Consider the following 19,500-nt stretch of genomic DNA (forward strand, 5'->3'; position numbering starts at 1 on the left):
GAATTTTGAAAAATTGAAACATGATTTGGAAGAGTTAAAAATGGATAAGGCACGTCTTGAGGGGGAACTTGAGAGGGCTAGGAAAGGTAAACAACCAGTAGAGTATAGAGTTCCTGATTGGATCACTAAGGCTCAAACTAAGAATACTGAAGGTTTAGGTTTTAAAAAGAAGTTCCAGAAAGAAAAGAAGTATGTCAACTTGCCCAGTAGCATTGTTTGTTATTTTTGTGGTAATACAGGGCATAAGCAAGCTAAGTGCCCTAAGAAAGAACAAAGCACTCAGAAGAATATCAAACATGTAAAACAAATCTGGGTAAAGAAAAATGAATCAACCCATGTTACACAGGAACCCAAGGAAACCTGGGTTCCTGACTCTAACGCTTAATTCTTCTTGCAGGTTCCAGTGAGGGGGAACAACACTTGGTACCTCGACAGTGGTTGTTCTAAGCACATGACTAGAGACAAAACTAGATTTCTCTCACTGGATGCCTACTATGGTGGAACTGTGACCTTTGGTGATAATATGAAAGGTGATATAATTGCTATTGGCAAGATAGGAAGGTCACGTTCCCATGCTATTGATAATGTATTTTTGGTCGAGGGCCTCAAGCACAATTTGTTAAGTATTTCACAGTTTTGTGACAAAGGTAACTCTGTTAGCTTTACTTCAAACAAGTGTAGAATCATCCACAATGACACTGGGAACATAATTTTAGAAGGAACTCGTAAAGGGAACACATATGTTGTGGATCTTAACGAGGTTCCTAACAGCAGTTTAACATGTCTTAGTGTTATTGAGGATGATCCTCTGTTGTGGCACAAAAGATTTGGCCATGCAAGCTTTTCTTTACTTGATAAACTAAGATCTAAGAACTTAGTGGAAGGACTTCCTTGCATTAAGTTCCTGTATGATAAAGTGTGTGAAGCTTGTGCTAAAGGTAAACAGACCCGAATTTCTTTCAAGTCCAAAAAGATGGTAAGTACCAAAAGACCTTTGGAACTCATTCATATGGATCTTTGTGGTCCAATGAGAATCCAAAGCAGAAGTGGTAAGAAATATGTAATGGTTATTGTTGATGATTTTTCAAGGTTCACTTGGGTTTTCTTTCTTGTAAGCAAGGATGAAACGTTTGATGAGTTTGTTGCTTTTGTTAAGAAAGAACAGAGAAGAACAGGTAATCAGTTGATACATCTTAGATCTGACCATGGAACAGAATTTGAGAATTCAAAATTTGATGAATTTTGTGCTGAGTATGGTATGAATCACAACTTCTCTGCCCCAAGAACTCCACAACAAAATGGAGTAGTGGAACGCAAGAATAGGAGTCTTGAAGACATGGCAAGGACAATGCTGATATCAAGCAGGCTGCCTAGAAACTTCTGGGCTGAGGCAGTGAACACAGCATGTTATATACTCAACAGAGTATCTGTTAGGGCCATCACTAACAAAACTCCTTATGAACTTATGAAAGGGAGAAAACCTAATATTTCTTACTTTAGATCTTTTGGTTGCAAATGTTTTGTTCACAATAATGGTAAAAGGAACTTGGGAAAGTTTGATGAACGTAGTGATGAGGCAGTTTTCCTAGGATATGCCTCAAATAGTAAAGCTTATAGAGTTTATAATAAAAGAACAATGTGTGTTGAGGAGTCTGTACATATTATATTTGATGACACTGAAAATTTGGTTGATGTATAGGATTGTGATGATGATTTCGAAATTGGACTTGTGCGTAAGCAAAATCCAGATGAGGAACTAGCATCACTGCAGAAGCAGCATGGTGAAATTGCAGAAGTAACGAATAATGAAACAAATGCTGAGCCAGAGTTGGAGAATGCACCAGGAACTCCACTTCAAGAACAGACTGAAAATCTTAATGAAGGCCAAAATGTGGAAACTCCTGAAGAAGTTCAACCTGAGATCCAGAATCAAGTTCCTACTGAAGAACCAGTCAACAATAATGAAGAGAGATTGTATCCAATCAAAGATTTCACCCCTAGGCCTTGGAAACACCAGAAATCTCATCCAGTTGATGCAATCATGAGTGATATAACAAAAGGAACTCAAACCAGATCTCAGCTTAGGAACTTCTGTGCATTCAATGCTTTTCTTTTTTCAATGGAACCTAAAAATTATGTCGAGGCTTTGACTGACGCTGACTGGATTAATGCTATGCAAGCTGAACTAAATGAATTTGAAAGAAACAAAGTTTGGCATCTGGAACCTAGACCTAAAGACAAGAAGTCCATTGGACTAAAATGGGTATTCAGAAATAAACTAGATGAACATGGTATTATTGTCAGGAACAAAGCAAGACTAGCTGTACAAGGTTTCAACCAGCAAGAAGGAATAGACTATGAAGAAACATTTGCACCTGTAGCCAGGTTAGAAGCTATTCGTTTACTTATTGCTTTTGCTGCTTATATGGGTTTTAGGCTGTACCAGATGGATGTCAAATGTGCATTCTTAAATGGATACTTAAATGAGGAAGTCTATGTGGAACAGCCTCCTGGATTTGAAAAGCCAGAGTTCCCAAACCATGTCTATAAGCTTGACAAGGCTCTTTATGGGTTAAAGCAAGCTCCTAGAGCATGGTATGAAAGATTATCTAAGTTCCTTTTGGCTAATGGTTTTAAACGTGGTAAAATTGATAAAACATTGTTTTTAAAGTCAAATGGAACTGATATCTTAGTTGTACAAATTTATGTTGATGATATTTTATTTGGTGCAACTAACGAATCTCTATGCAAGTATTTTGTTAACCTTATGAGTGGAGAATTTGAAATGAGCATGACTGGAGAATTAAACTTCTTTCTTGGTTTGCAAATTAAGCAAACTGAAGAGGGAATTATGATTCATCAACAAAAATATATTAAGGAACTGATCAAGAAATACAAGATGGAAAATGCCAAAACCAACAATACTCCTATGGGAATTGCTACTAGATTGGATGAAGATCCATCTGGAACTTGCATTGATCAATCTATGTATCGAGGTATGATAGGCTCACTACTTTATCTAACAGCTAGTAGACCTGACATATCTTTTAGTGTAGGCTTGTGTGCCAGGTTCCAAGCAAATCCAAAGGAGTCTCACTTGACAGCAGTAAAAAGAATCCTTAGATATCTGAAAGGAACTGATGATTTGAGTCTCTTCTATCCTAGAAGTGATTCTTTTGAGTTGAATAGTTTTACAGATGCTGACTATGCAGGTGACTTGGTAAACAGGAAAAGCACTTCAGGTATGGTACAATTTTTAGGACCTTGTTTAGTTTCTTGGGGTTCCAAGAAGCAAAACACAGTTGCCTTATCTACAGCAGAAGCTGAGTATGTAGCAGCAGCAGCATGTTGCTCACAAGTCTTGTGGATAAAACAACAGGTCATAGATTTTGGTATTATTTTTGAATGTGTGCCTATTTTTTGTGATAATACAAGTGATATTTGTATCTCTAAAGATCCAGTTCAACACTCAAAGGTAAAACATATCCACATTAGGCATCACTTTCTTAAAGATAATGTGGAGCAAGGGAATATTAAGTTAGAATTTTGTCAAACTGAAAATCAAATTGCAGATATTCTAACCAAGCCCTTGAACAGAGAAAGATTTGAGAAATTAAGACTGGAACTTGGGATGATCAAGCTGAAGTACTAGCCTCTGAAGTTCCAAGATATGGCAAAATCAAAAATATTGTATATAGAGCTAAAAGGAACTTCTACCACAAATTTGGTGTGATAAACATAGCTAAAGTGTCACCGTTATTAACTACCAAAGGTAAGTTCATTAAATTGCTCAACGGCTTAAGTTATTAAATTTGTACATTGCATACATGTTGAAAGCGTGTTCCAATTGTGTTTTATAGAAACTTTATTCAAGATTAACTGAATTTGGAAATTTAAAATTTTTGAAAGATTCATCCAGTGTTTAAATTTTGAAAAATTAATTGAATTTGTTCAATTAATAACTAAACAGTGAAAACTTCCTAAATTCCCTCACACCGCTTCATTTATTATAAAAGCAAATTTTCACCCACTTCTTTCACCTCACTGTCACATCGAATTTACTCCCTCTCAGTAAAACTCTGAAAACCCCTTTAAAACCCTTCCTTAAGCTTCAATGGTGATCATTGCCGAGATTGTTTCCTCAGAAGAATCCCAAAGCCCAGAAAACTCAATTCCGGAAGAATCATCTCCGTTAGCCATGGTAAACTACAAAGCATCTTCTACCTCTCAAACATCTTCTGAAAACCCTAAGAAATATCCTCCAAAACCAAAAGAAGTAGAGAGTACAATCGATCAAGGGGATTTCTCTGTCTCGAATGTTCTTCAAAAATTAAAGGAGTGGAAGGAAAGAAAACAAAGTGTGAAGTCTCTGGAAGAGCAAATTGAGGAAGTTGATGAATTTGCGAAGGAGAAGAACCCAGAAGAGACAACAGAGGAGAACAGAGAAGAAGAAGAAATAAGCGAGGGAGAAGAGGAAGAAAAAGAAGAGGAGAACAACTCAGAAAAGGAAGAATCGGAAAAGGAAGATGAAGAAGAGGAGGTAACTGATCAAGAGGAACTTGAATAAATGGCAGGCAGGTATGTAGTAGGTCATCGTCTTGACGCTGTGTGGTGTTGGAAAGCAAGATTTTTAGAGTTTCTTGATTTAATTAAATTTCAAGGTTGGGAATTTCTATTGACTAGGGTTTCATCAAATTACTTGTATCCTGCTGCTATGAATGAATTTTGCCAGAACTTTCAGGCAAAATTGGGTATAATAACGAGCATTGTGAATGATGTAAAGATTGAATTGGACCTAGAAACCCTAGGTAAAATTCTAAAAGCTCCTACTGAAGGTTATGATACTTACTTGAAGGGAAAGGGTAGTATCAATGTAGGAAATTTCATGGCTGGGGATATAGTTGAGGAATTAGGGGGTCTGAGGGGTAAAAAGGTCATGAGTCATAATGATCTAAGCCCTCTAAATAAGCTGCTGTTTAATTTGGTGAAAAAGACTATTCTGCCTAGGACTGCCAAGAAGGGGGAGGCATGCTTAATGGATATGGCTGTAATCTTCTGCATTTCAAAGAAGATTAAGGTGAACTTTCCTTCTTTGATGTATCAGCATCTAGCTCATTGTATTCCAAGTAGGACAAAAGTGGGGTATGGAGCCATTTTGTCTACTGTTTTTGAAAATGCATGAGTGGTTTTAAAAGGAAAATATGGGGCTTTGAATGAGAAGCCTGAAAATGTGATAAATGAGGAAACCCTTGCTGGGTTAAGTTTGGAAGTTGTACAAGGAAAAATTCAGAAGTTAGAGAAAGGAGAGAAAAAGAAAGAAAAAGTGACAGGGAAGAGGAAGGAAAAGGCTATGTCAGAGCAGCCTGTGAGGAAGAGTAGGAGGATTTCTGCCAGTGGTGTTCCTCAAACTAGCATGGAACAACCATTGGAATTGGATGTCGAGGAGAATATCCTTGAAGGGCAAGTTGCTGAGTTGGCTGACAGAATGGAGAGGGTAGAGAGTCAAATGAAGGACTCTGCTGGAAAACTTCAGGTGCTGACACTTGAAAAATTGGTCCAGGAGCAGGGGAAGGAGTTGAAGGAACTCAAGAGAATGATGCTCAAACAGACCAAGGACCTTCAAGAACAGAAGGAGTTCCAGGAGAAAGAACTTCACAAGGCTCTACAGGAGCAGAAGGAGGAGTTCCTGGTACAGCTCAAGGGGGTTGAAGAAAAGTTGGAGGCCTCTGCAAAGCAAACAAAGGAGGACTTCAACAAGATTCTGGAGTTCCTTGAAACCTAGCCTACCCCATCTCAAAATCAGCCTAGCTTTTTCTTTCGCTGTCTTAGTTATGAACAAAGTTAATTCTCGTTTTTAAGTATTTGAACAATTGATTTTGTTTGTAAATTTTTGAATTGTTCATCTGGATGCTAAATCTTTTGGGTTTTAATGAAAAGTTGGAACTTTGGCTTATACTTGTGTGTTTTGTATATTTTGAACGCTTATGCTGTAGAGTAGAACTTACTTAAGGTTGTTTAGCAGCGCTGCCTTTAGTTTCCCACACTCGATGAATTGCTTGTGGGGCTGTTGGTGGATGTTTAATAAACTTGAAAATACAGGACTTTTTGATAATGCCAAAAAGGGGGAAAAGAAGAAGCAAACATGGAGGCTGAAGTTGTTCTGGGTTCCAGTTGAGAAAGTATCATAACTTTCTCAGTTTAGTTTACTTAGCTCACTTTTCGTTTTTGTTTTATTTATGTTGTGTGTTTATTTTCTGTCAATAAATAAAAAATACAAAAATACGACCTTTTATTTTGTTTTAACTTTCTCAAGAGTTTGCTTAAGTTTGTCATCATCAAAAAGGGGGAAATTGTTGATAGTTAAAGGTTTTGATGATGAGGAACTTGAGTTAAAGCAAACTCGTCTCATAAAGATCTTTCAAGTGTTTGTGCAGCCTAAGTGAAATTGATCTTGGAGATGGAAGAAGTAACTAAAGCTAAGAATACTTGAAGGAAGTTCTTTATCAAGAAAGTTATTCAATATAAAAGAAGAGTTCCCTAACAGGAACTGAGTTCCCTCACAGGAGCGTTCCTTTACAGGAACTTGGAGATTGTTGGCTAAGGTCTTTGGAGGAACTTAGTAAACGTGGAGCCCAAGTAATCCTACCAGAACAAGAGTGCAGCGCAGCAATGTTTTAGTTAAGATTTTATCTTCTAGATTCATTGTTAAATATTTTAAGTAGGATATGCATGAAATCTATTAGAAGCGTGACAATTAGCTTGGCAAATAAATTAAAATCGGAAAAGATAAAAGATAGAAATAGAAAAAGATTTTCTTTAAATATTTATCTTTTCAAAACAGTTTGTTAAAAAGATATTATACTTTTTAACTAAATATTTCTATCTTATTTTCTGAAAAGATTTTCTTCAAAAAGATTTATTTAAAAACCGTGTTTTAAGATAAGTTAAGTTTTACTTATTTATCTTTATGAAAACCTACTTTCTATACAAGCAGTACTTGTATAAATAGTAGAGATTAATAGGAGTTTAGGTTTTTGTGAGTTTTATGCGTGAAGAATTTACAGAGCTACAATAGTGTAAGTTTGCCAAGCTTTTCACATTGTCATATTAGTTTCGGGTTTCATGCATAGCTTGCCTATCATATACTAGGTGTTTGTATTTGTACTTGGTTGGGGTTATTTGGGTGAGTGAGTATTTTTATTATTGCATACAGTGAGAGAGCTTCTAGTGATAAGGGGGAAGATTTGTACTTTGGGAGTACGAGTGAGTTTGAGTGTGGAACTCAAACTAGGTAGAACAAGGTGTTGTTCTGTAGCAAGTTCATTCTGGAACTTGTGAGTAGAAGCTTAATTATAATAGGTTGTAACTTGGTGTTTGCCCTATTATAGTGGAGATATTTGTGTTTGAAATCCCTAAGGTAGGGTCGAGGTTTTACTTCTAGTTGGGCACTAGAAGGTTTCCTCGTAAAATTCTGTGTGCTTTTCAAGTTCCTATTCTGTTATGTTTTATATTTGCAAAATTAGTAATTAGGAACTTAACTACAATTCACCCCCCCCTCTTGTAGTGTTCATCTCAATTAACAATTGGTATCAGAGCACGGTTCTCACGTGCAAGCAGATAATTTTGCTGAGAAAGTTCCTGGAGAGATGAATTACAAGGAGAAACTTGAAGAAGGGTACTCTACCCAACATCCACCTATGTTCAACGGTAAGTTTTATGCCTACTGGAAGAACAGGATGGAGATATTCATTAAGGCCGAAAATTACCAGGTTTGGCGTGTAATTGAAACTGGTGATTTTGAAATAACTCAAACCAATGACAAGCATGAGGTAGTTCCTAAATCTATTTCTGATTATGATAAAGAAGATTATCAGAAACTTGAAATGAATGCCTTAGCTATAAAGTATCTACACTGTGGACTTGGACCCCATGAACATAATCGTATCATGGGATGTAAGTCTGCCAAACAGATTTGGGATTTACTACAGGTAACTCATGAAGGTACAAACGAGGTAAAACGTTCTAAAATAGATTTATTGATGTCTAGATATGAAAGGTTTGAAATGTAGTCTAAAGAAACTACTGAAGAGATGTTTACTAGATTCAATGATATCATTAATGAACTGAACTCCCTTGGCAGGCAAATTCCTATTGATGAACAGGCAAGGAAGATCCTAAGAAGCCTACCAATAGATGAACGTGGGAGATCCAAGGTTACTGCCATGCAGGAAGCTAAGGACTTTACTAAGTTCAATATGGAACAACTAGATGGATCATTGATGACTCATGAACTTCATCTGAGTTCCAACACTGAAAGTTCCAGAAATAAAGGTTTGGCACTCAAGGCTGAAGACTCAGAAGGATCAGAAGTTGATGAGGAAGAGATGGCTATGCTAGTGAGAAAATTTAAGAAAATGATGAACAATAGGAAGTTTGACAGGAACAAGAAGTATACAAGTTCCAGAAACACAACGTGTTTCAAGTGCGGATCAAAGGATCACTTTATCAAAGATTGTCCTGTTCAGGATGGATAAAAAGGAAAGACTAAAGGCAAGGAGCAATCCAAAGAGTCAAGAGTCTATAAGCCTTACTTCACCAAGGACAATGTTAAGAAAGTCATGCTGGCTGCTTGGGGAGATACAAATTCAGAAGAAGAAGAGAAGGATCAACCTTCAGAAGAAACCGCTCATTTAAGTCTAATGACAAAAACTGATGAGGCTGCCAAACTGAAGGAACTTGAGTCTGAGGTATGGTTCTCTTACAATCAATTAAAACATCTGTCTAAAGAGAATCTAATAAATACTGTTTTGGAAATTCAAGAAGATTTAAAGGAAATGCATAGATCCAAACAGCAAAGTGATTTCAAAGAGAACAGTGAATGGGTTGATAACATGAAGTTTGATATTCAATACAGGTTCTTTAGTCTGTTTGATGATAATAAAATTTTAAAAGAGACCATTGAGAACTTAAAACAAGATAACATACTCTTGAATGTGGAATTGTCTTTGTTAAAACTTAGTGTTGATAATCCTAACTCTGAAGTTCCTCCACCGACTGATTATCCGAATTTTGAAAAATTGAAACATGATTTGGAAGAGTTAAAAATGGATAAGGCACGTCTTGAGGGGGAACTTGAGAGGGCTAGGAAAGGTAAACAACCAGTAGAGTATAGAGTTCCTGATTGGATCACTAAGGCTCAAACTAAGAATACTGAAGGTTTAGGTTTTAAAAAGAAGTTCCAGAAAGAAAAGAAGTATGTCAACTTGCCCAGTAGCATTGTTTGTTATTTCTGTGGTAATACAGGGCATAAGCAAGCTAAGTGCCCTAAGAAAGAACAAAGCACTCAGAAGAATATCAAACATGTAAAACAAATCTGGGTAAAGAAAAATGAACCAACCCATGTTACACAGGAACCCAAGGAAACCTGGGTTCCTGACTCTAACGCTTAATTCTTCTTGCAGGTTCCAGTGAGGGGGAACAACACTTGGTACCTCGACAGTGGTTGTTCTAAGCACATGACTAGAGACAAAACTAGATTTCTCTCACTGGATGCCTACTATGGTGGAACTGTGACCTTTGGTGATAATATGAAAGGTGATATAATTGCTATTGGCAAGATAGGAAGGTCACGTTCCCATGCTATTGATAATGTATTTTTGGTCGAGGGCCTCAAGCACAATTTGTTAAGTATTTCATAGTTTTGTGACAAAGGTAACTCTGTTAGCTTTACTTCAAACAAGTGTAGAATCATCCACAATGACACTGGGAACATAATTTTAGAAGGAACTCGTAAAGGGAACACATATGTTGTGGATCTTAACGAGGTTCCTAACAGCAGTTTAACATGTCTTAGTGTTATTGAGGATGATCCTCTGTTGTGGCACAAAAGATTTGGCCATGCAAGCTTTTCTTTACTTGATAAACTAAGATCTAAGAACTTAGTGGAAGGACTTCCTTGCATTAAGTTCCTGTATGATAAAGTGTGTGAAGCTTGTGCTAAAGGTAAACAGACCCGAATTTCTTTCAAGTCCAAAAAGATGGTAAGTACCAAAAGACCTTTGGAACTCATTCATATGGATCTTTGTGGTCCAATGAGAATCCAAAGCAGAAGTGGTAAGAAATATGTAATGGTTATTGTTGATGATTTTTCAAGGTTCACTTGGGTTTTCTTTCTTGTAAGCAAGGATGAAACGTTTGATGAGTTTGTTGCTTTTGTTAAGAAAGAACAGAGAAGAACAGGTAATCAGTTGATACATCTTAGATCTGACCATGGAACAGAATTTGAGAATTCAAAATTTGATGAATTTTGTGCTGAGTATGGTATGAATCACAACTTCTCTGCCCCAATAACTCCACAACAAAATGGAGTAGTGGAACGCAAGAATAGGAGTCTTGAAGACATGGCAAGGACAATGCTGATATCAAGCAGGCTGCCTAGAAACTTCTGGGCTGAGGCAGTGAACACAGCATGTTATATACTCAACAGAGTATCTGTTAGGGCCATCACTAACAAAACTCCTTATGAACTTATGAAAGGGAGAAAACCTAATATTTCTTACTTTAAATCTTTTGGTTGCAAATGTTTTGTTCACAATAATGGTAAAAGGAACTTGGGAAAGTTTGATGAACGTAGTGATGAGGCAGTTTTCCTAGGATATGCCTCAAATAGTAAAGCTTATAGAGTTTATAATAAAAGAACAATGTGTGTTGAGGAGTCTGTACATATTATATTTGATGAGACTGAAAATTTGGTTGATGTATAGGATTGTGATGATGATTTCGAAATTGGACTTGTGCGTAAGCAAAATCCAGATGAGGAGCTAGCATCACTGCAGAAGCAGCATGGTGAAATTGCAGAAGTAACGAATAATGAAACAAATGCTGAGCCAGAGTTGGAGAATGCACCAGGAACTCCACTTCAAGAACAGACTGAAAATCTTAATGAAGGCCAAAATGTGGAAACTCCTGAAGAAGTTCAACCTGAGATCCAGAATCAAGTTCCTACTGAAGAACCAGTCAACAATAATGAAGAGAGATTGTATCCAATCAAAGATTTCACCCCTAGGCCTTGGAAACACCAGAAATCTCATCCAGTTGATGCAATCATGAGTGATATAACAAAAGGAACTCAAACCAGATCTCAGCTTAGGAACTTCTGTGCATTCAATGCTTTTCTTTTTTCTATGGAACCTAAAAATTATGTCGAGGCTTTGACTGACGCTGACTGGATTAATGCTATGCAAGCTGAACTAAATGAATTTGAAAGAAACAAAGTTTGGCATCTGGAACCTAGACCTAAAGACAAGAAGTCCATTGGACTAAAATGGGTATTCAGAAATAAACTAGATGAACATGGTATTATTGTCAGGAACAAAGCAAGACTAGCTGTACAAGGTTTCAACCAGCAAGAAGGAATAGACTATGAAGAAACATTTGCACCTGTAGCCAGGTTAGAAGCTATTCGTTTACTTATTGCTTTTGCTGCTTATATGGGTTTTAGGCTGTACCAGATGGATGTCAAATGTGCATTCTTAAATGGATACTTAAATGAGGAAGTCTATGTGGAACAACCTCCTGGATTTGAAAAGCCAGAGTTCCCAAACCATGTCTATAAGCTTGACAAGGCTCTTTATGGGTTAAAGCAAGCTCCTAGAGCATGGTATGAAAGATTATCTAAGTTCCTTTTGGCTAATGGTTTTAAACGTGGTAAAATTGATAAAACATTGTTTTTAAAGTCAAATGGAACTGATATCTTAGTTGTACAAATTTATGTTGATGATATTTTATTTGGTGCAACTAACGAATCTCTATGCAAGTATTTTGTTAACCTTATGAGTGGAGAATTTGAAATGAGCATGACTGGAGAATTAAACTTCTTTCTTGGTTTGCAAATTAAGCAAACTGAAGAGGGAATTATGATTCATCAACAAAAATATATTAAGGAACTGATCAAGAAATACAAGATGGAAAATGCCAAAACCAACAATACTCCTATGGGAATTGCTACTAGATTGGATGAAGATCCATCTGGAACTTGCATTGATCAATCTATGTATCGAGGTATGATAGGCTCACTACTTTATCTAACAGCTAGTAGACCTGACATATCTTTTAGTGTAGGCTTGTGTGCCAGGTTCCAAGCAAATCCAAAGGAGTCTCACTTGACAGCAGTAAAAAGAATCCTTAGATATCTGAAAGGAACTGATGATTTGAGTCTCTTCTATCCTAGAAGTGATTCTTTTGAGTTGAATAGTTTTACAGATGTTGACTATGCAGGTGACTTGGTAAACAGGAAAAGCACTTCAGGTATGGTACAATTTTTAGGACCTTGTTTAGTTTCTTGGGGTTCCAAGAAGCAAAACACAGTTGCCTTATCTACAGCAGAAGCTGAGTATGTAGCAGCAGCAACATGTTGCTCACAAGTCTTGTGGATAAAACAACAGGTCAGAGATTTTGGTATTATTTTTGAATGTGTGCCTATTTTTTGTGATAATACAAGTGATATTTGTATCTCTAAAGATCCAGTTCAACACTCAAAGGTAAAACATATCCACATTAGGCATCACTTTCTTAAAGATAATGTGGAGCAAGGGAATATTAAGTTAGAATTTTGTCAAACTGAAAATCAAATTGCAGATATTCTAACCAAGCCCTTGAACAGAGAAAGATTTGAGAAATTGAGACTGGAACTTGGGATGATCAAGCTAAAGTACTAGCCTCTGAAGTTCCAAGATATGGCAAAATCAAAAATATTGTATATAGAGCTAAAAGGAACTTCTACCACAAATTTGGTGTGATAAACATAGCTAAAGTGTCACCGTTGTTAACTACCAAAGGTAAGTTCATTAAATTGCTCAACGGCTTAAGTTATTAAATTTGTACATTGCATACATGTTGAAAGCGTGTTCCAATTGTGTTTTATAGAAACTTTATTCAAGATTAACTGAATTTGGAAATTTAAAATTTTTGAAAGATTCATCCAGTGTTTAAATTTTGAAAAATTAATTGAATTTGTTCAATTAATAACTAAACAGTGAAAACTTCCTAAATTCCCTCACACCGCTTCATTTATTATAAAAGCAAATTTTCACCCACTTCTTTCACCTCACTGTCACATCGAATTTACTCCCTCTCAGTAAAACTCTGAAAACCCCTTTAAAACCCTTCCTTAAGCTTCAATGGTGATCATTGCCGAGATTGTTTCCTCAGAAGAATCCCAAAGCCCAGAAAACTCAATTCCGGAAGAATCATCTCCGTTAGCCATGGTAAACTACAAAGCATCTTCTACCTCTCAAACATCTTCTGAAAACCCTAAGAAATATCCTCCAAAACCAAAAGAAGTAGAGAGTACAATCGATCAAGGGGATTTCTCTGTCTCGAATGTTCTTCAAAAATTAAAGGAGTGGAAGGAAAGAAAACAAAGTGTGAAGTCTCTGGAAGAGCAAATTGAGGAAGTTGATGAATTTGCGAAGGAGAAGAACCCAGAAGAGACAACAGAGGAGAACAGAGAAGAAGAAGAAATAAGCGAGGGAGAAGAGGAAGAAAAAGAAGAGGAGAACAACTCAGAAAAGGAAGAATCGGAAAAGGAAGATGAAGAAGAGGAGGTAACTGATCAAGAGGAACTTGAATAAATGGCAGGCAGGTATGTAGTAGGTCATCGTCTTGACGCTGTGTGGTGTTGGAAAGCAAGATTTTTAGAGTTTCTTGATTTAATTAAATTTCAAGGTTGGGAATTTCTATTGACTAGGGTTTCATCAAATTACTTGTATCCTGCTGCTATGAATGAATTTTGCCAGAACTTTCAGGCAAAATTGGGTATAATAACGAGCATTGTGAATGATGTAAAGATTGAATTGGACCTAGAAACCCTAGGTAAAATTCTAAAAGCTCCTACTGAAGGTTATGATACTTACTTGAAGGGAAAGGGTAGTATCAATGTAGGAAATTTCATGGCTGGGGATATAGTTGAGGAATTAGGGGGTCTGAGGGGTAAAAAGGTCATGAGTCATAATGATCTAAGCCCTCTAAATAAGCTGCTGTTTAATTTGGTGAAAAAGACTATTCTGCCTAGGACTGCCAAGAAGGGGGAGGCATGCTTAATGGATATGGCTGTAATCTTCTGCATTTCAAAGAAGATTAAGGTGAACTTTCCTTCTTTGATGTATCAGCATCTAGCTCATTGTATTCCAAGTAGGACAAAAGTGGGGTATGGAGCCATTTTGTCTACTGTTTTTGAAAATGCATGAGTGGTTTTAAAAGGAAAATATGGGGCTTTGAATGAGAAGCCTGAAAATGTGATAAATGAGGAAACCCTTGCTGGGTTAAGTTTGGAAGTTGTACAAGGAAAAATTCAGAAGTTAGAGAAAGGAGAGAAAAAGAAAGAAAAAGTGACAGGGAAGAGGAAGGAAAAGGCTATGTCAGAGCAGCCTGTGAGGAAGAGTAGGAGGATTTCTGCCAGTGGTGTTCCTCAAACTAGCATGGAACAACCATTGGAATTGGATGTCGAGGAGAATATCCTTGAAGGGCAAGTTGCTGAGTTGGCTGACAGAATGGAGAGGGTAGAGAGTCAAATGAAGGACTCTGCTGGAAAACTTCAGGTGCTGACACTTGAAAAATTGGTCCAGGAGCAGGGGAAGGAGTTGAAGGAACTCAAGAGAATGATGCTCAAACAGACCAAGGACCTTCAAGAACAGAAGGAGTTCCAGGAGAAAGAACTTCACAAGGCTCTACAGGAGCAGAAGGAGGAGTTCCTGGTACAGCTCAAGGGGGTTGAAGAAAAGTTGGAGGCCTCTGCAAAGCAAACAAAGGAGGACTTCAACAAGATTCTGGAGTTCCTTGAAACCTAGCCTACCCCATCTCAAAATCAGCCTAGCTTTTTCTTTCGCTGTCTTAGTTATGAACAAAGTTAATTCTCGTTTTTAAGTATTTGAACAATTGATTTTGTTTGTAAATTTTTGAATTGTTCATCTGGATGCTAAATCTTTTGGGTTTTAATGAAAAGTTGGAACTTTGGCTTATACTTGTGTGTTTTGTATATTTTGAACGCTTATGCTGTAGAGTAGAACTTACTTAAGGTTGTTTAGCAGCGCTGCCTTTAGTTTCCCACACTCGATGAATTGCTTGTGGGGCTGTTGGTGGATGTTTAATAAACTTGAAAATACAGGACTTTTTGATAATGCCAAAAAGGGGGAAAAGAAGAAGCAAACATGGAGGCTGAAGTTGTTCTGGGTTCCAGTTGAGAAAGTATCATAACTTTCTCAGTTTAGTTTACTTAGCTCACTTTTCGTTTTTGTTTTATTTATGTTGTGTGTTTATTTTCTGTCAATAAATAAAAAATACAAAAATACGACCTTTTATTTTGTTTTAACTTTCTCAAGAGTTTGCTTAAGTTTGTCATCATCAAAAAGGGGGAAATTGTTGATAGTTAAAGGTTTTGATGATGAGGAACTTGAGTTAAAGCAAACTCGTCTCATAAAGATCTTTCAAGTGTTTGTGCAGCCTAAGTGAAATTGATCTTGGAGATGGAAGAAGTAACTAAAGCTAAGAATACTTGAAGGAAGTTCTTTATCAAGAAAGTTATTCAATATAAAAGAAGAGTTCCCTAACAGGAACTGAGTTCCCTCACAGGAGCGTTCCTTTACAGGAACTTGGAGATTGTTGGCTAAGGTCTTTGGAGGAACTTAGTAAACGTGGAGCCCAAGTAATCCTACCAGAACAAGAGTGCAGCGCAGCAATGTTTTAGTTAAGATTTTATCTTCTAGATTCATTGTTAAATATTTTAAGTAGGATATGCATGAAATCTATTAGAAGCGTGACAATTAGCTTGGCAAATAAATTAAAATCGGAAAAGATAAAAGATAGAAATAGAAAAAGATTTTCTTTAAATATTTATCTTTTCAAAACAGTTTGTTAAAAAGATATTATACTTTTTAACTAAATATTTCTATCTTATTTTCTGAAAAGATTTTCTTCAAAAAGATTTATTTAAAAACCGTGTTTTAAGATAAGTTAAGTTTTACTTATTTATCTTTATGAAAACCTACTTTCTATACAAGCAGTACTTGTATAAATAGTAGAGATTAATAGGAGTTTAGGTTTTTGTGAGTTTTATGCGTGAAGAATTTACAGAGCTACAATAGTGTAAGTTTGCCAAGCTTTTCACATTGTCATATTAGTTTCGGGTTTCATGCATAGCTTGCCTATCATATACTAGGTGTTTGTATTTGTACTTGGTTGGGGTTATTTGGGTGAGTGAGTATTTTTATTATTGCATACAGTGAGAGAGCTTCTAGTGATAAGGGGGAAGATTTGTACTTTGGGAGTACGAGTGAGTTTGAGTGTGGAACTCAAACTGGGTAGAACAAGGTGTTGTTCTGTAGCAAGTTCATTCTGGAACTTGTGAGTAGAAGCTTAATTATAATAGGTTGTAACTTGGTGTTTGCCCTATTATAGTGGAGATATTTGTGTTTGAAATCCCTAAGGTAGGGTCGAGGTTTTACTTCTAGTTGGGCACTAGAAGGTTTCCTCGTAAAATTCTGTGTGCTTTTCAAGTTCCTATTCTGTTATGTTTTATATTTGCAAAATTAGTAATTAGGAACTTAACTACAATTCACCCCCCCTCTTGTAGTGTTCATCTCAATTAACAGTTTTATCTTGTAAGGCATAAAAATGGGAAGTTTGACGATGAGGCCGAGGAGAAGTTCAAGGAATTAAAGGAGTTGCATGAGAAGGAAATTGGTGAAAAGGGGGTTGATAATCTTACTCTTGAAGAAGCTTATGTGAAGGTTCTTGGACATCGTTCAGGTTATGCCCGAGGTTTAGGCAAAGGGCACCCGGTGTCATCTAAAGATGGAAAGATAGGAAGAGCTGAGCTGGAACAAAATGTTGAAAAACTACAAAATGAAAATAATATTATGCGAGCTGAATTGGAAGCGTCTAAGAAGAAACAAGAAGACCTAGAACAAAAGCTTCGGTTAATCATGGAGAAGATTGGCCTTGATGCTTGATAAAGGTAATATTTTATACAAAGTATATTTTTCTACTTGGATATTTGGGCAGCCATGGTTAACTGTCAAAGTGTGTTTGTTTGTTTTCCTCTTATAAAAAAAACAACCTTGACTATTCCAAGCTATATAAACTGTTAAGATATTGAATGACCTAGATTGTTGATTTTATTATGATAATTGAGTTGTTATAATACTATACCAAATTAGCAAGCACTGGTATGATTTTAACACTTAAAGTGGAGTGCTGGTGTATATGCTGATAGTTGCAGTAAGTATATGCAATTTTAACACTTAAAGTGGAGTGCTGGTGTATATGCTGATTAGTCTAGCTCTCTTACTCCAATTCTTGTTCTTAGCATGGGGTTTGTTTTTTATGAATGTTTTTCTTTGTAGGATCTAATTTTATGTGCTGTTTTTACTTTCAATATTTCATCTGGTTGTTTTTCTTTCTCTGTCTTTTTTTTTTCCCTATTTGATTTAAGGGTGTTTAGACCCTTGACTTTAAATAATGATATACTATGTCCTCTCTCCTTTTACTACATGCCATCAAAGTCACCAAAATCCCCTAGCTGTTTACCTCCACCCTGCTCACCATCCTTATTCATAAATGCCCAACTCTCCCCTTGTTTTTTTTGTTCTTGGCACCTCAGATCCTCATTTTCCAGATAATGACATCTATGTAAAGAGGCTACACTTGTATACTAGTTATTGATACTTAAGAAGTCTGGTTCTTTTTTTTTTGTTTGTCAAGAAAATGATGCTGCTAGGATAGCTTATGAGTCTGATGGCTGATGAGATAGATAAAGAGAGCATGAGTTAAAAAAATTGCCTACTGGGATATCGACAATGAATGTGTTTTTGTATCATATCAAGTGTGGTCTGATTTGTTTTAGCTCCGAGTAGTTGCCTCTTATAGTAATCATAGTCATTATTCATCATCAAGTTCCTACATTCCTACTAATATATTCTTATATTAATTTACATTCAGCTTGTTTCTGTCATGTTTGCAGTTAGGGGATCAAGTCAGTGTGCTGATGTTTTGGGGATGGAGGACACCAAAGGCTGGTTGCATTTCTTGGATGTAAAAAGGGGATGCTTGAAGATGCAAGGATGAAAAGATGTCCTAGAATTATTAAATAATTGCTTTTTGGAAAACTTGGTTAATACTTTTGTATATATAATGACAAAATTAGAATATATAATGACAAAATTAGAATTTATATTAACTAAATGTCCTAGAATTATTAAATACTTTCGTTTTTTTTTTTTTTTGAGGCAATTAAATACTTTTGTTAATACTCCTAGAATTATTTTTTTAAAAAACTAAAAATTGAACAAAGAGGGCGACTTTGGTTTTGCCCTTTAAAATTTGATCAAACAGGGCGAAATTTGAGCAAGGAGGGCAATATCAATTGACTTGTTTGAGTTGTTTTCAGAGGGCAAAGAAACATTTCGTCTTGCTTGATTCAATCAAAGAGGGCGAAATTTTTTCCCTATTTGATCTTGATCAAAGAGGGCGAAATTTTTGCCCTATTTAATTTTGATCAAAGAGGGCGAAATTTTTGCCCTATTTGATTTTGATCAAAGAGGGCGAAAAATTTTGCCTTCTTTGATATTTAACAAAGAGGGCGAAAATTTTGTATGCCCTTTGAAGCTAATAGGACGAAGCTAATAGGGCGAATTGGGGGCGATTTTAAAATCGCCCTCTTTGCCTAATAGGGCGAAATTTGAACCTAAGAGGACGATTTAAATTGCCCTCTTTGATATCATATCTTGTAGTGGTTCTTGTTCTTGTTTGAACTCTTCTTGAAAGGCGCTAGTATGAAGGCGAAATAACTCTCTTGCTCATTTAAGGTACTAATAGTATTGTGGTTAGAACTGGCTTCTAGTTGCCTCATTTTTTTTCAACCACTTTAATTTACCTCTCGATAATATAAGCTTAGCCTAAAGCCATGCAATATGATCAATATATATACATATATACAAAGTGTATCTATACATATATTATAATAGCTAGATGAATATAATATTATGCGTATATTCTCTATCAATATATATACACCACCTAGTAAATAAATACAACTACCGTAAACTGTAGTCTTAATACGTGGCATGTGTATTGTTTATGCATCTTGTTGCTTGAGAAATGATAAGCTAAGGAAGGAATATGATGCTTGTAGCAGGCTTTTGACGTTTGCGTGCATAAAAAATTCATGCTCGAAAGCAATAGATGCATAAAGCATACAGAATCATTGTACAAGTTCAATTATTTGAATTCAGGAGGAAAGGTTTGCTAGATAAATGAATTTTAAAACAAAAATTTTTAAGAAAAAGTTACTTACACTAGCTATAAATTGTAGCTTAGGTACTTTATTCCTCGAGTTTTTGGGTGTTTGGCAGCCAACAAATTAAAATACGAGTATTTGAAAAATATTTGATTTTCCTAAATGCACACCCATTTTGGCATTAGTATTGGCACTCCGACCTTGTTTAG

The 19,500-nt window shown here is 36.2% G+C and overlaps 1 protein-coding gene across 1 annotated transcript in view; it reads left to right on the forward strand.

The window, feature by feature from the left end:
* LOC145627206 (uncharacterized) overlaps positions 1–18,470 on the forward strand; it is a 25,169-nt gene extending 6,699 nt beyond the window's left edge. Inside the window, exons 3-4 of the mRNA XM_081679605.1 lie at positions 16,661–17,011; positions 18,017–18,470. Of these exons, the coding sequence (XP_081535731.1) occupies positions 16,661–17,006 (346 nt within the window). The 3' untranslated portion in view covers positions 17,007–17,011; positions 18,017–18,470. The remainder of the gene's footprint in view (positions 1–16,660; positions 17,012–18,016) is intronic.
* Positions 18,471–19,500: the final 1,030 nt, after the last annotated feature.

This window comes from Chenopodium album, chromosome 1 (genome assembly GCF_948465745.1).
Source record: "Chenopodium album chromosome 1, dcCheAlbu1.1, whole genome shotgun sequence".
NCBI classification, from domain to species: Eukaryota; Viridiplantae; Streptophyta; class Magnoliopsida; order Caryophyllales; family Amaranthaceae; genus Chenopodium; species Chenopodium album.